We start from the raw sequence: 11,144 nt of genomic DNA, 5'->3' as shown, positions 1-11,144 counted from the left end.
AAAGTGGCAAAAGGATAGGGGGGGTTTCTCTAGAATCCCTTTCATGAATTTTCTAACGGAACCAAACAAAAATGTAAAGGGGGGCATAAGATAGCTGGAGCGCCCCTTAAAATCCTTGAACCTTGTAGGCTAACAACGGTATCAATGACAAAAGTTCTGTAGAGGTATAAGCGACCCCCCCCACCAACATTATTGTGCCCGTTCGCCAGCTATTTCTGCTTCATGGAATATCACGCGCCACTTTACTCCAGGTAATGGTCTATTATTGTCAATTAGGCCGATATTTTAAGTCACAATTACCCAAAAGCAATAAAAATGCGGAAATTTTGTCAGGCCACCCCGCTCCATGATGTTGAAATATTTGGACATCTCAATTTCAAAAAAATCAGACTGCTGGGGGAGACCTGAGATAAATAATAGTGAAAAAACACCCCGTGCAAAAGCAGGACAGGGGGGAAGCTACCCCGGACCATGTATCATCATAACGGTTTGCCCTAAACTATAGAATAACTTAACTATAGAGTATAAAGCGTAAGCTTTTGTGGTTGTCTTCTTGATTTAACTATAGAAAAACAATGAAAATTGTCCCAGCCTCCCAGGGAGGAGAATATGTCCCGGGCCCCCAATATTAAAAATGGGGTAGAAGGACCCACTTCTTGCTTACTACAGAAGAGAGGGGGGAAAAGAGAAGAGAAAAAGGAAATGAGTAGAGAAAGAAAATGGAGAGAGATAAGATAAAAGAAAGAAAGAAGAGAGGAGGGCAGAGAAGCAAAGGGGCCATCCCGGACTGACCATCTGGCACACTGGGCAAATGCCTGGGGGTCTCTGCCCATCGGCACCCCATACTGAAAAACATAATGTGCTGGCATGCATATGCATAAACACGGCACAGGAGGGAAGTTTATTTCAAGGGAGGAGAAAAGATATAACAAGAGACTGGAATCTAAAACTAGATGAAATGTAAGGAAGGTTTACTTTACTGAGAGGGTGGTAGATAAATGGAACAGCCCCCCAGCAGAAGTGGTAGAGGGTAATACAGTGATTGGGATAGACAGACGGCTCCTGAATCTAAGACGAGACCAACGACTGATTAAGGTTTGAGTCTTTACAGCAGGAGAAACGGGGAGACTAGACGGGGGCCGGATGGGGCCGATCTCCCTGCAAATAACATAAGTTTCTATATTTTCTAAAAACAACAGATAACTTATGTCTAATGACATTTCAAAACTATTGAAAAAAATAAAATTTATAATTTTTTATAGATTTTTTTAATTTTTTTTAAAAATACAATAAATAAAAAATAAATAGAAAATGTTGTTTTGTATAGATATTTTTTTTCCCTTTTCTATAGCCGCTGATAGAGCCGCTAAGGGCTTTCGGCCGCGCTTACAATAAAGCGGTGGAAATGTTATGCTATTCGGGGGCCAGGTGGACGACGGCTCTAAAAGGGCAGTATTTGAAATTCACTCAAAATTGGAAAGCACTAGACTGATGTGAAAAGCAGTTGACTTGACGTTTATTACGTGAGCCGTATTTACCATCGAATTCTGAGTCATTATATTGTTCTAGGATCAGATAAATGCACTTAGCATCCTTGGAAGGCTAATGACATAAATAAAAATCCATTTGTGATAATAAAGGGAAAGAAGGATCCTTGAGGAACATTTTGTATTTGAAGACCCATAAATGCGGCTTTTATGTCATTTAGTCCCTTACTGCGTTACCTGACATTGCGAAGTGGCCAAGTCTCCAAACAAAACAACTCACTTTACAGTCAACAAACGCGCTCAAACTAAATTCAGTTTATTTCGGGAGCGAAACGGAGCCCGTGTCTTAAAGGGACCCGGTTATGGCAGCTGAAATGGCACTCAAAAAACTTTTTGGGGAAAGCGATGTCAGTTTTGCAGATAACTGGAACTTTTTTTAAAATGTTATTTTATTTGTAAAAAGTTGGCATTTAACTCTGTTAAAATGTCTGTTTTGAGTCCCCCCCCTCCAGTTTTCTTTTTTTTGGGGTAAAAACTAAACAGAAACAACTCCAAAAGTTAACATCAGCAGAGAGGATGCAGACACAGGCTGCCAAAAAATTTATATTTTAGTGTAGAATTTGGTAAAACACTTTTGGAATCCCCTCTTTCTCCTCTTTTGAAATAACAGCAAGCCTTGGATTTGGGGGAAAAGCGTGGTCTCTGAACGCCTGTGAGGGGCAAACCTGTGGATATTTTTATTCAGACACTTTCTCATCTGACTCTACCAAGTAGCCACGCGGTTTGGTTTTCACGCGGTGCTCAAACAGGGATTTATATAACCTGGGGTTGGCGAAAACATGAGGAAGGATTAGCTGCTGGAGACGTGAGTTTAGGGGAGAAACCCTTTTTTTTGACACTGTGCACAGTGGGTTTGTGGTCTTTTTGTTTCGACGTTCTGCCTGCCCGACACGTGGAATTCCATTGAATGTTTTGTATGGCGTCGGTTCTATGGAGAAATAAATACTGTGTGCGTTCTGTGAATAGAGGACCATACCGGGTATCTGAGGAGGCCTCATCTAGAAGAACATTGAAACTACAGAAAAGCAGCAGGAAAACCAGCTACCCCCCCCCCAGACTGCACAAATAAAAGTTATCGGGGGATTGGTGGCACGCGGCTGAAAAATGGACACATTTAGGGTTTCTTCTGTTGAAGCCCCCAAAATAGTGCCTGCTCCAGGAAAGTGGTGAGTGCACCATTGTGGAAAGGTCAGCTTCTGCTGCCGGGAGAGCCGGCCTGGCCCCGTATAATGTGTAGTTAGATCGGAAGGTTTCTTCAGAGCCTCCTCATCCATTGAACTATACATTATACAGGGCCAGCACAGCTCTTCTGACTGGAGAATCCTGCCAGTGTTGGCCCTTCATACTGAATAGTCAATCAACTCTCCTGTAATATCTTCCATTTGCCTCCTGACAACATCATCGGTTTGTGGCGTCTCTGCAGGCCCTGCTTCTGATGGCTGACTTTCAATCGTAGTTATTTAGGGTGAAGAGACCCAAATCCATCACGTTGATCCAGAAGAAGACTAATAAAAACTCCACTGTCCTTCGAAACGGGGAAAAACAATTCCTTGGCTCCAAAATGGCCTCTGATTTCTTACTGGATCAACCGGCTATAACTTATGTTAGAGGCTTTTAATAACCTTATACTATAATATACATACTTATACTACTATAATATACATACATACATATATATACACCGATCAGCCACAACGCTCTGACAGGTGAAGGGAATAACTCTGATAATCTCGTTATCATGGCGCCTGTCAGTGGGGGGGTATATTATTACGCAGCGATTGAACATTTCGTCCTCAGAGTTGACGTTAGAAGCCGGAATAACGGGCAGCGTAACGATCTGAGTGGCTCTGACGAGGGCCAAACTGTGACGGGGAGACCACCGGGTCAGAGCATCTCCCAACCTGCGGCTCTTGTGGGGGGCAGCAGCGGTCTGTATTTATCAAGAGGGGTCCAAGGAAGGAAAAGCTGAGGAACCGGCGACAGGGTGATGGGCAGGTTATGAGGCTCATTAATGCACATGGGGGGAAATGAAAGAGTTAATGCCGGTTCTGATAGAAAGGAGTGAGAACATGCAGAGCGTCGCAGTTTGTAGCGTTTGGGGCCGCAGAGCGTCGCAGTTTGTAGAGTTTGGGCCCGCAGAGCGTCGCAGTTTGTAGCGTTTGGAGCCGCAGAGCATCGCAGTTTGTAGCGTTTGGGGCCGCAGAGTGTCGCAGTTTGTAGCGTTTGGGGCCGCAGAGCGTCGCAGTTTGTAGCGTTTGGGGCCGCAGAGCGTCGCAGTTTGTAGCGTTCGGGGGGGCAGAGCGTCGCAGTTTGTAGCGTTTGGGGCCGCAGAGCGTCGCAGTTTGTAGCGTTTGGGGCCGCAGAGCGTCGCAGTTTGTAGTGTTTGGGGCCGCAGAGCGTCGCAGTTTGTAGCGTTTGGGGCCACAGAGCGTCGCAGTTTGTAGCGTTTGGGGCCGCAGAGCGTCGCAGTTTGTAGCGTTTGGAGTCGCAGAGCGTCGCAGTTTGTAGCGTTCGGGGGGGCAGAGCGTCGCAGTTTGTAGCGTTTGGGGCCGCAGAGCGTCGCAGTTTGTAGCGTTTGGGGCCGCAGAGCGTCGCAGTTTGTAGCGTTTGGGGCCGCAGAGCGTCGCAGTTTGTAGCGTTTGGGGCCGCAGAGCGTCGCAGTTTGTAGCGTTTGGGGCCGCAGAGCGTCGCAGTTTGTAGCGTTTGGGCTCGCAGTTTGTAGCGTTTGGGCCGCAGAGCGTCGCAGTTTGTAGCGTTTGGGGTCGCAGAGCGTCGCAGTTTGTAGCGTTTGGGGCCGCAGAGCAGTCCGGGAGCCCACGCTGACCCCGTCCGCTGCCGAAACGCCTACAACCGGCACGTGAGTAGAAGAGCCGGACCGCGGCGCAATGGAGGAAGGAGGGCTGATGAATCCCGTTTTCTGTTACATCACGCGGAGGGCCGGGTGCGTCGCTGGAGAACACACGGCACTGGGACGTGTCCATGGGGGCCGCACCTCACAGCTTACAGGACTTTAATGTCTCGCTGCCGGATACCACAGCGCAGCTTCAGAGGTCTAATGGAGTCCGTGCCTTGATGGGGCAAAAGGGGGGCCGATGCGATATTAAGCGGGAGGGCATAACGTTATGGCTGATTGGTGTTTTTGTATATATATATATACCTGAGAAAGCCCCGAAAGTTGGCAAAAAATGCCTCAGGTCTAATATGGCCGCCCCATCCGCACACCAATTACAAGCAATTATCACTTCAATCAGTCGGGGGAAATCTCCATTTCTCTTCTATCCTTTATTACTCCGGCTCTGGCATTAAAAGCTTTTCCTCCGTAATAATGGAAAAAAATAATAATTTACCAATTTTAATTTTATTTGGGGCAAACACCTGCTTAACGCCTCGCTTCTCCAAACGACAAATTTTCCGCTCTGGGATTAAAACGCTGACTGCGAAGATTGGTTCGCCGGGCGACTCGTGTCTCCTGACGCGACCAGGTAGGGCTCTTTAATACCAGTTCAAAAAAACTGCGGAAACCAGTAATCTGAACTGTGAAAATTCAATGGAGTGTTTTCATTTTTCTCGAGAGAAGATGTTAATCCCCTTTGTCCACGGAGATATCATGTGTATGGCTTGACTGTCTATTAATCGTGGATTTCTTTTCCTATACATGCAACCTTATCCCCGCACCTATTGTTCCTCCCACGTCTCGTAATGTTGTGCGGCGCCCCATGTGCTGCGTATTTAAAGGTCTTCCCGGAAAGCTCTACGATTAACGCACCTCCCTGTCCGAGGCTCAACCCCGATATATATATAAAGAGCTTCTGCGAGGCTAAGACGAGACAGAGGAACAGACTCACACAGACCCGAAGCATTGAGGAATAACAGGTACGTAGCAGAGACATCTTCTCATCACCCTTACGCTCCGTACTCCTTCTATTAATACACGCACACGCATAATTAGATTTTAGGGGGATTTCAGAAAAAAAAATAGATATTTTTTTTTTTTGCAAAAAAAATGTTTTTTTAATTAATAAATATTAATAAAAAAATAATAAAATTCATATATAATATTAAATTCTAATCTGATTAATCATTATCCATTCTAAGTAATTGTTTTTGTGAGTGATAGTGGAGTTAGAAAGTTTTATTGATTTAAAATAATAAATAATTATTTTAATTATTATTATTATTATTATTAGATTTGTGGGGTAAAAAATACCAAGAAATTATTAAAGGTAAAACTAACTGGAAAGTGATTTAATGAATGATATAGTATAGATATGTGGAGGAAGTGCAAAAAAAATAATTGTTCATAAGATTTTTAATTAATTATAATTTTAATGGTATTTTTTTTAAAAGTAAAATCCATAAAATGTAATTACTTTAGGACAAATCTGTTCATGAGAAAGGAGGAGGGTGATTGGTAAAATTATATAACTAGGAAAAAATTCAAACATCACAAAAATTGAAATTTGGAAAAAAGAAAATAAAGAAATTGAAGCTGCTGCATTGTAAGTTTTAAATTAGATTAATCTTATTTTTTTTAAATAATATTAAAAAATCTCAAATTATGTTTAATTAGTGTGTTTTGTATGCTTTCTGGAGTCCCTCAAGACTGGACGATGATTATCGTTAATACTTAAACTTTCTTATTTTGGTTCAAATGTTTAACAGCACTCTCCAATTAAAGGTGGCGTTCCACTTAGACAGACATAGGATTCAATCTTGAATATAAAAGCAAATTATCTTTGGAAGATTTCCCTTTTTATTCTTTTATCTGAAGGTTTTAATCACTTAAAACCAACAAATTTTTAACAATTTATATGCCAACAGCCAATCATTTCACATGAAAACTAAGTAAAAAAATCATTAATTAGAAAACATTTTACATAATGAAAGAATTATTTCTGGGAAGGATTTGGGCATTCGGCAGAGCTAGGAATTATGTTTTTAATGTGGAGTATAGTTAGAAAAAGCTCTAATGTAAAAAAAAAAATCATTAAAAAAAACCTAATATATTTAACCACAAAAGCGCTATATCCATTAAATAATTACATATATTGTATACGTGCATTTTGAAGATATTTTAATGTTTTCCACTATTTACCTGTGATCTGAAATTGTTTCACGTCTCACCTAGTAAGGAGTGAGTATTTAATGTATTAGTTTTCGTGTACTTAAAATAGAATTATAGATTATAAATTAAGACGTCCAATTTGTTTACTTTATGGGTATAAAAAATGTGTTTTTTTTTTTAAATATGATTCTATATCAAATAAGCAAATAAGCAAGAAGGATACACAGGAATCAGTAGAATTAAAAACAAATGCATCCATAGTAAGGGAAGCGCCATGAGAAATAAACCTGATTTAATACAATGCATAGTTTCACTGATTGTATAAAATGTTATAGAAACCTAGAATCAGCCCCATGCGGCCCACCTGGACAGCTCTTTTTCCCACCATAAAGACTCAACCCTTGTTTTTGTTTTAAATCTTTTTTACGCATTGTCTTGTAATATATCACATGCCCCTTTGGCAAAGGTTATTGTCCCCTCTATGAATATATGTTGCACTTGTAATACCCCTTTTGACCATAAGGGGGAACCCAGAACATGATCCATCCATATCTAGAAACGGCATTTCCATCATGCCTGGATCCCTTCTGTGAGCTTTGTGTTCCATTGGTCGATATGATGATAAGATCTTTTCCATCTCTCCATCTATCGATATAAGAGATTTTATCATCATATCAACCAATGGAATGGTCCAGTCAGGAGGTTCTATTGGTTGCAATAGTGATAAGATCACTTCTGAAACTTCATAGCAGATCACCTTCTAGCCCTTAAGTGACCCCCGTCTTGGTTTGTTGGCATTTCTAGGCTGAAAATGTTGTGTCCGGTGTGGAGCTGTCTCTTTGCCGTACTGGGAGTCTTCGTATTTCACGTCGGAGAGGTCCGGGGCCAGTGCTGGCAGAGCGCTAAGTGTATGGACCTCGAGAGCGAAGACGGCATCCTGGTGAGAAAACATCTAGAAAAATATTCGACTAAATCAATCAACTAAAAGTGCAATAGTTAGCCACAGCGTAACGCTATGGGGGGTGTGCGGTCTCTGATAGCTTTATTCTATCTATGACATCATCAAACATAAGTTTTTAAGCAAGAGTCATTGTTGGAACCTCAACAACACTTTGATTTTATTCTTCAGCTTTAAAAGGGTGTATATTTTTTTCACAATCAGCAAAATACGTTTCTATGGAAATTCTTTTTTAAATGAGAAGAGTAAAAAAAATGTCACTATTTGTAAGAAAACATTAGAAACATAAAAAATAGAACCTGCCGGCAGATCGTCCCTGTTTTTCCTGCTGTAAAGACTCAATCAGTCCTTATTATCGCTTAAAAATAGTCCAAGATCTCATTTATCTTAAATCAAACGCGGTGTCACTGTGATGTAACGCGAGTCATCAACTAATATTTGAGGATAGTGAACATTTGGAATTGTACAAAAAAAACTATAGATATTATTATGTCACAAGTGCTTGTGACACCCCCATTATGATCGCCCCCATTATGATCACCCCCATTATGATCGCCCCCATTATGTTCCTTCACCTTGAATAAAGAAGTCTTGAGACCCAGGTTTACTTCTTATGCGTGAAATGCTGTGCCGGTGACCGCGTTATTCTGCAGCCTTTGAACGAGTGACAATGTCCAGCCTTGAACAGCAGGTGTAAAGCATGTTTCTCTCTTCTTTCATGTCCTCCTCTTTATCTGATTTCCTCCTCTTTTCCCTCTTGTTTCCGTTCTCCCTGTGGTCTTCACTTTCCTCTCTCACTTTCTACTTTTTCTCTTTTCACTTCCCTCTTGCTTGCTTTCTCTCTTTTCTAAACAGGCTCTCTTTTCCCTCTCTTTGCCGTTCTTTTTTCTCTTCTATTTTTCTCCTCTTCTTTATTAGTCATCTTTCCTTTTTCTCTTCTCTGTTTTATCAATGTTCTCATTTCTTTTTTTTTTCTCCTCTTATCTTACCTGTCCCTTTTCTCTCTCTTTTCCCTTCTCCTGTCTCTTTTCCATTTTCTCATCTGTCCTTTTTTCTCTCATTTATATCTTTTCTCCTCTGTTTTCTCTCACTTCTCTTTCTCCCTTATCCTTTTTCCCTCTTTTTCTTCTCCCTTCTCAGTTTTCTCCTCTTCCATCCTTTAAGCTCTCTAATCTTCTTTCTTTCCTCCTCTCCTTTCTTACTAAACCAAACATTTTAGCAATCACTATAACTGTTAGTGGTACTCGGATTGTGACATCTTTCACCGTGTCCCAGTCACACTTCAGGCACAACCTCTCAGAAAATGCCCAGGAAACAGTTTGGCAGGAGGTGGCAACTCTAGTGATGGGGATGGGACCAGCAGAGATCCGGGGAGCCTAAATCAGGGCGCACCGCTTACATTTTCCAGTTTAGATTGGCCAGTCCCTGTTTTAGAGCCCAATCCCCGTGCCCCTCTTTCCTCTGGTGATACCCCTTATTCTTCCCCTGATGCCCCACTGTTCTAAGAGGTCAGAATGTTTGCTGGGTATGAGGGGATCGCAGGGTTCTGTAGCCCTAAAAGCCCCGATAATGTGTATAGAAACAGCAGGGAATGGGTTTATAAATAAAACTCATTCTCAGTCACACTTCTAACAAATAATGAGGATTAAGAACGGACGAGAAAGAGAACTGGAAAGTAAACACAAGACGGACATTAAAGACAGGAAAATAGAGCAAGGGAAAATACTTAAAACACATAAATAATAAGAAAAATTTAACTATTGGAAAAATATAAATTTAGAAAACAAGAATGAAAAATGGGAAAAAATGGAGGGAAATTGATTAACCGCTATTTTGTTGCAGAGATTTAATAAATAAGCATAGAGAATGAAAGGTCAGGCCGGCGGTTCCGGCTGTAAACGTGTCACGTACTTTTCTCCGTCATACTAATGCCTGTTTGCACAATTATCTTTTACCCGATCCGTCCTTGAAATCAGGTGCTGTGTTCCTTGTCATGTTTCGTATCTGGAACCGATCTCGCGGCAGTTTTTGTTATGAAAACCAATTCTTGGAAGCTAAGCGTCTTCATTAACCAAAAAATAAAAAGGTTAAATAGGGGAAAAAAAATGATTTATGTGTCAAAAGGAAAATAACAAAAAATGTTTCATTCCGAAATCTTTCCAAGGCATTAGTGATAATGAACACGACGAGATGAGGAGTCGGAGTAGCTATACGGTACATCACGGCCACGCGTTTGGACCACGTTATTTCTTAATGTATTCTCATCTTATTGGTCGTTTTGTTTATTGTCGGATTTAAAGTTGTTGTTAGTTCTGTTGTTGTGGGTCTGCAGTATACCCGACTTATCTCATATTTTACTACTTTTGTTCCATCTCAGGAGTGCATCAAAGCCTGCAAAACCGACCTGTCAGCCGAGTCGCCCATCTTTCCGGGAAACGGACATCTACAGCCTCTGGCCGAAAATGTCCGAAAATACGTCATGAGTCATTTCCGCTGGAATAAATTTGGCAGAAGAAACACCACTGGCAACGAGGGCAACAGTGGCTCCAAGAGGGAAGATATAGCCAACTACCCAATATTTAATCTGTTCCCCAGTAGTAACGGCCAAAACACTGAAGACAACAATATGGAAGAAGACCAAGACAGGCAAGACAACAAGAGGTCCTACTCAATGGAACACTTCCGATGGGGGAAGCCAGTTGGTAGGAAGAGGAGGCCAATCAAAGTCTTTCCAAACGGTATGGAGGAAGAATCCTCTGAAAGCTACCCCATGGAGTTAAGAAGAGAATTGTCTCTGGAAGATGACTACCCCGAGATCGATTCTGAAGATGACTTAGACGACAATGACCTACTGTCTATGCCAAAGAAAAAAGGTGGGGACTACAGAATACATCACTTCCGATGGGGAAGCCCACCTAAAGATAAAAGATACGGAGGATTCATGACCCCTGAACGGAGTCAGACGCCCCTAATGACTCTCTTCAAAAACGCCATTATTAAAAATGCCCATAAAAAGGCCCAGTAGAAATTCCATCGTAGAGTTCCCATCCTAAAGCTCCCTTCAGGTCATCCCGCCATGTTCCACGTAGCTGCCGTCATTCACCCTTTCACCGATTCTTATTAACCTTCTGGGTAGACCAACGTTTAGCGCTCCTTGAGTTTGTTTTTTCTGTTTCATTTTTTTTCCCTCCGTGTATTAAGTACAAAGAAACCCAAATCCTGAAGGTGAAAGTTTATGGTGATCATGTACATAAGGGGAGAAATAAATGCTTCTGTGCCTGAATATCTAGTTTTCGGTTTGCTAAATTATTTTCGTATCTAATAAAATGTACAATAATGTAAATGAACGGTAAAATAAACATTTCAATCTTACAGGCTACCGGGTTATATATTCTTTCTTCAACAGATGATTAATTATTAATTTATTTAATGGTATAAACCCAATACACAAGAAATTCCGTGATCTCGTTGGCCCACGTTGGCTGCACAGTGTTATCCGACAGAAGATTCTGACATCTGCCCAATCATTCCTCTTTTCGCTCTCTTCGCCTATCTCCTTTTCTCTTTTCCTCCC

At 41.5% G+C, this 11,144-nt stretch overlaps 1 protein-coding gene across 1 annotated transcript; it reads left to right on the top strand.

The window, feature by feature from the left end:
- The first annotated feature begins 5,300 nt into the window (after positions 1-5,300).
- POMC (proopiomelanocortin) lies at positions 5,301-10,942 on the top strand. The gene is made up of 3 exons (XM_053460742.1): positions 5,301-5,420; positions 7,417-7,552; positions 9,948-10,942. The coding sequence occupies exons 2-3, from the start codon at positions 7,424-7,426 to the stop codon at positions 10,593-10,595; spliced, it is 777 nt and encodes a 258-aa protein (XP_053316717.1). The 5' UTR covers positions 5,301-5,420; positions 7,417-7,423; the 3' UTR covers positions 10,596-10,942.
- Positions 10,943-11,144: the final 202 nt, after the last annotated feature.

This window comes from Spea bombifrons, chromosome 3 (assembly GCF_027358695.1).
Source record: "Spea bombifrons isolate aSpeBom1 chromosome 3, aSpeBom1.2.pri, whole genome shotgun sequence".
Taxonomy (NCBI): Eukaryota; Metazoa; Chordata; class Amphibia; order Anura; family Pelobatidae; genus Spea; species Spea bombifrons.
The sequence above is the reverse complement of the archived record's forward strand: the minus strand, read 5'-3'. Positions and strand labels throughout refer to the sequence as shown.

Bases quoted from the DNA above. Each gene is read 5' to 3' on its own strand.
- POMC (XM_053460742.1), top strand. From the start codon at position 7,424: ATGTTGTGTCCGGTGTGGAGCTGTCTCTTTGCCGTACTGGGAGTCTTC. The intron at 7,553-9,947 runs GTGAGAAAACAT...GTTCCATCTCAG, and splicing joins AGAGCGAAGACGGCATCCTG to GAGTGCATCAAAGCCTGCAA.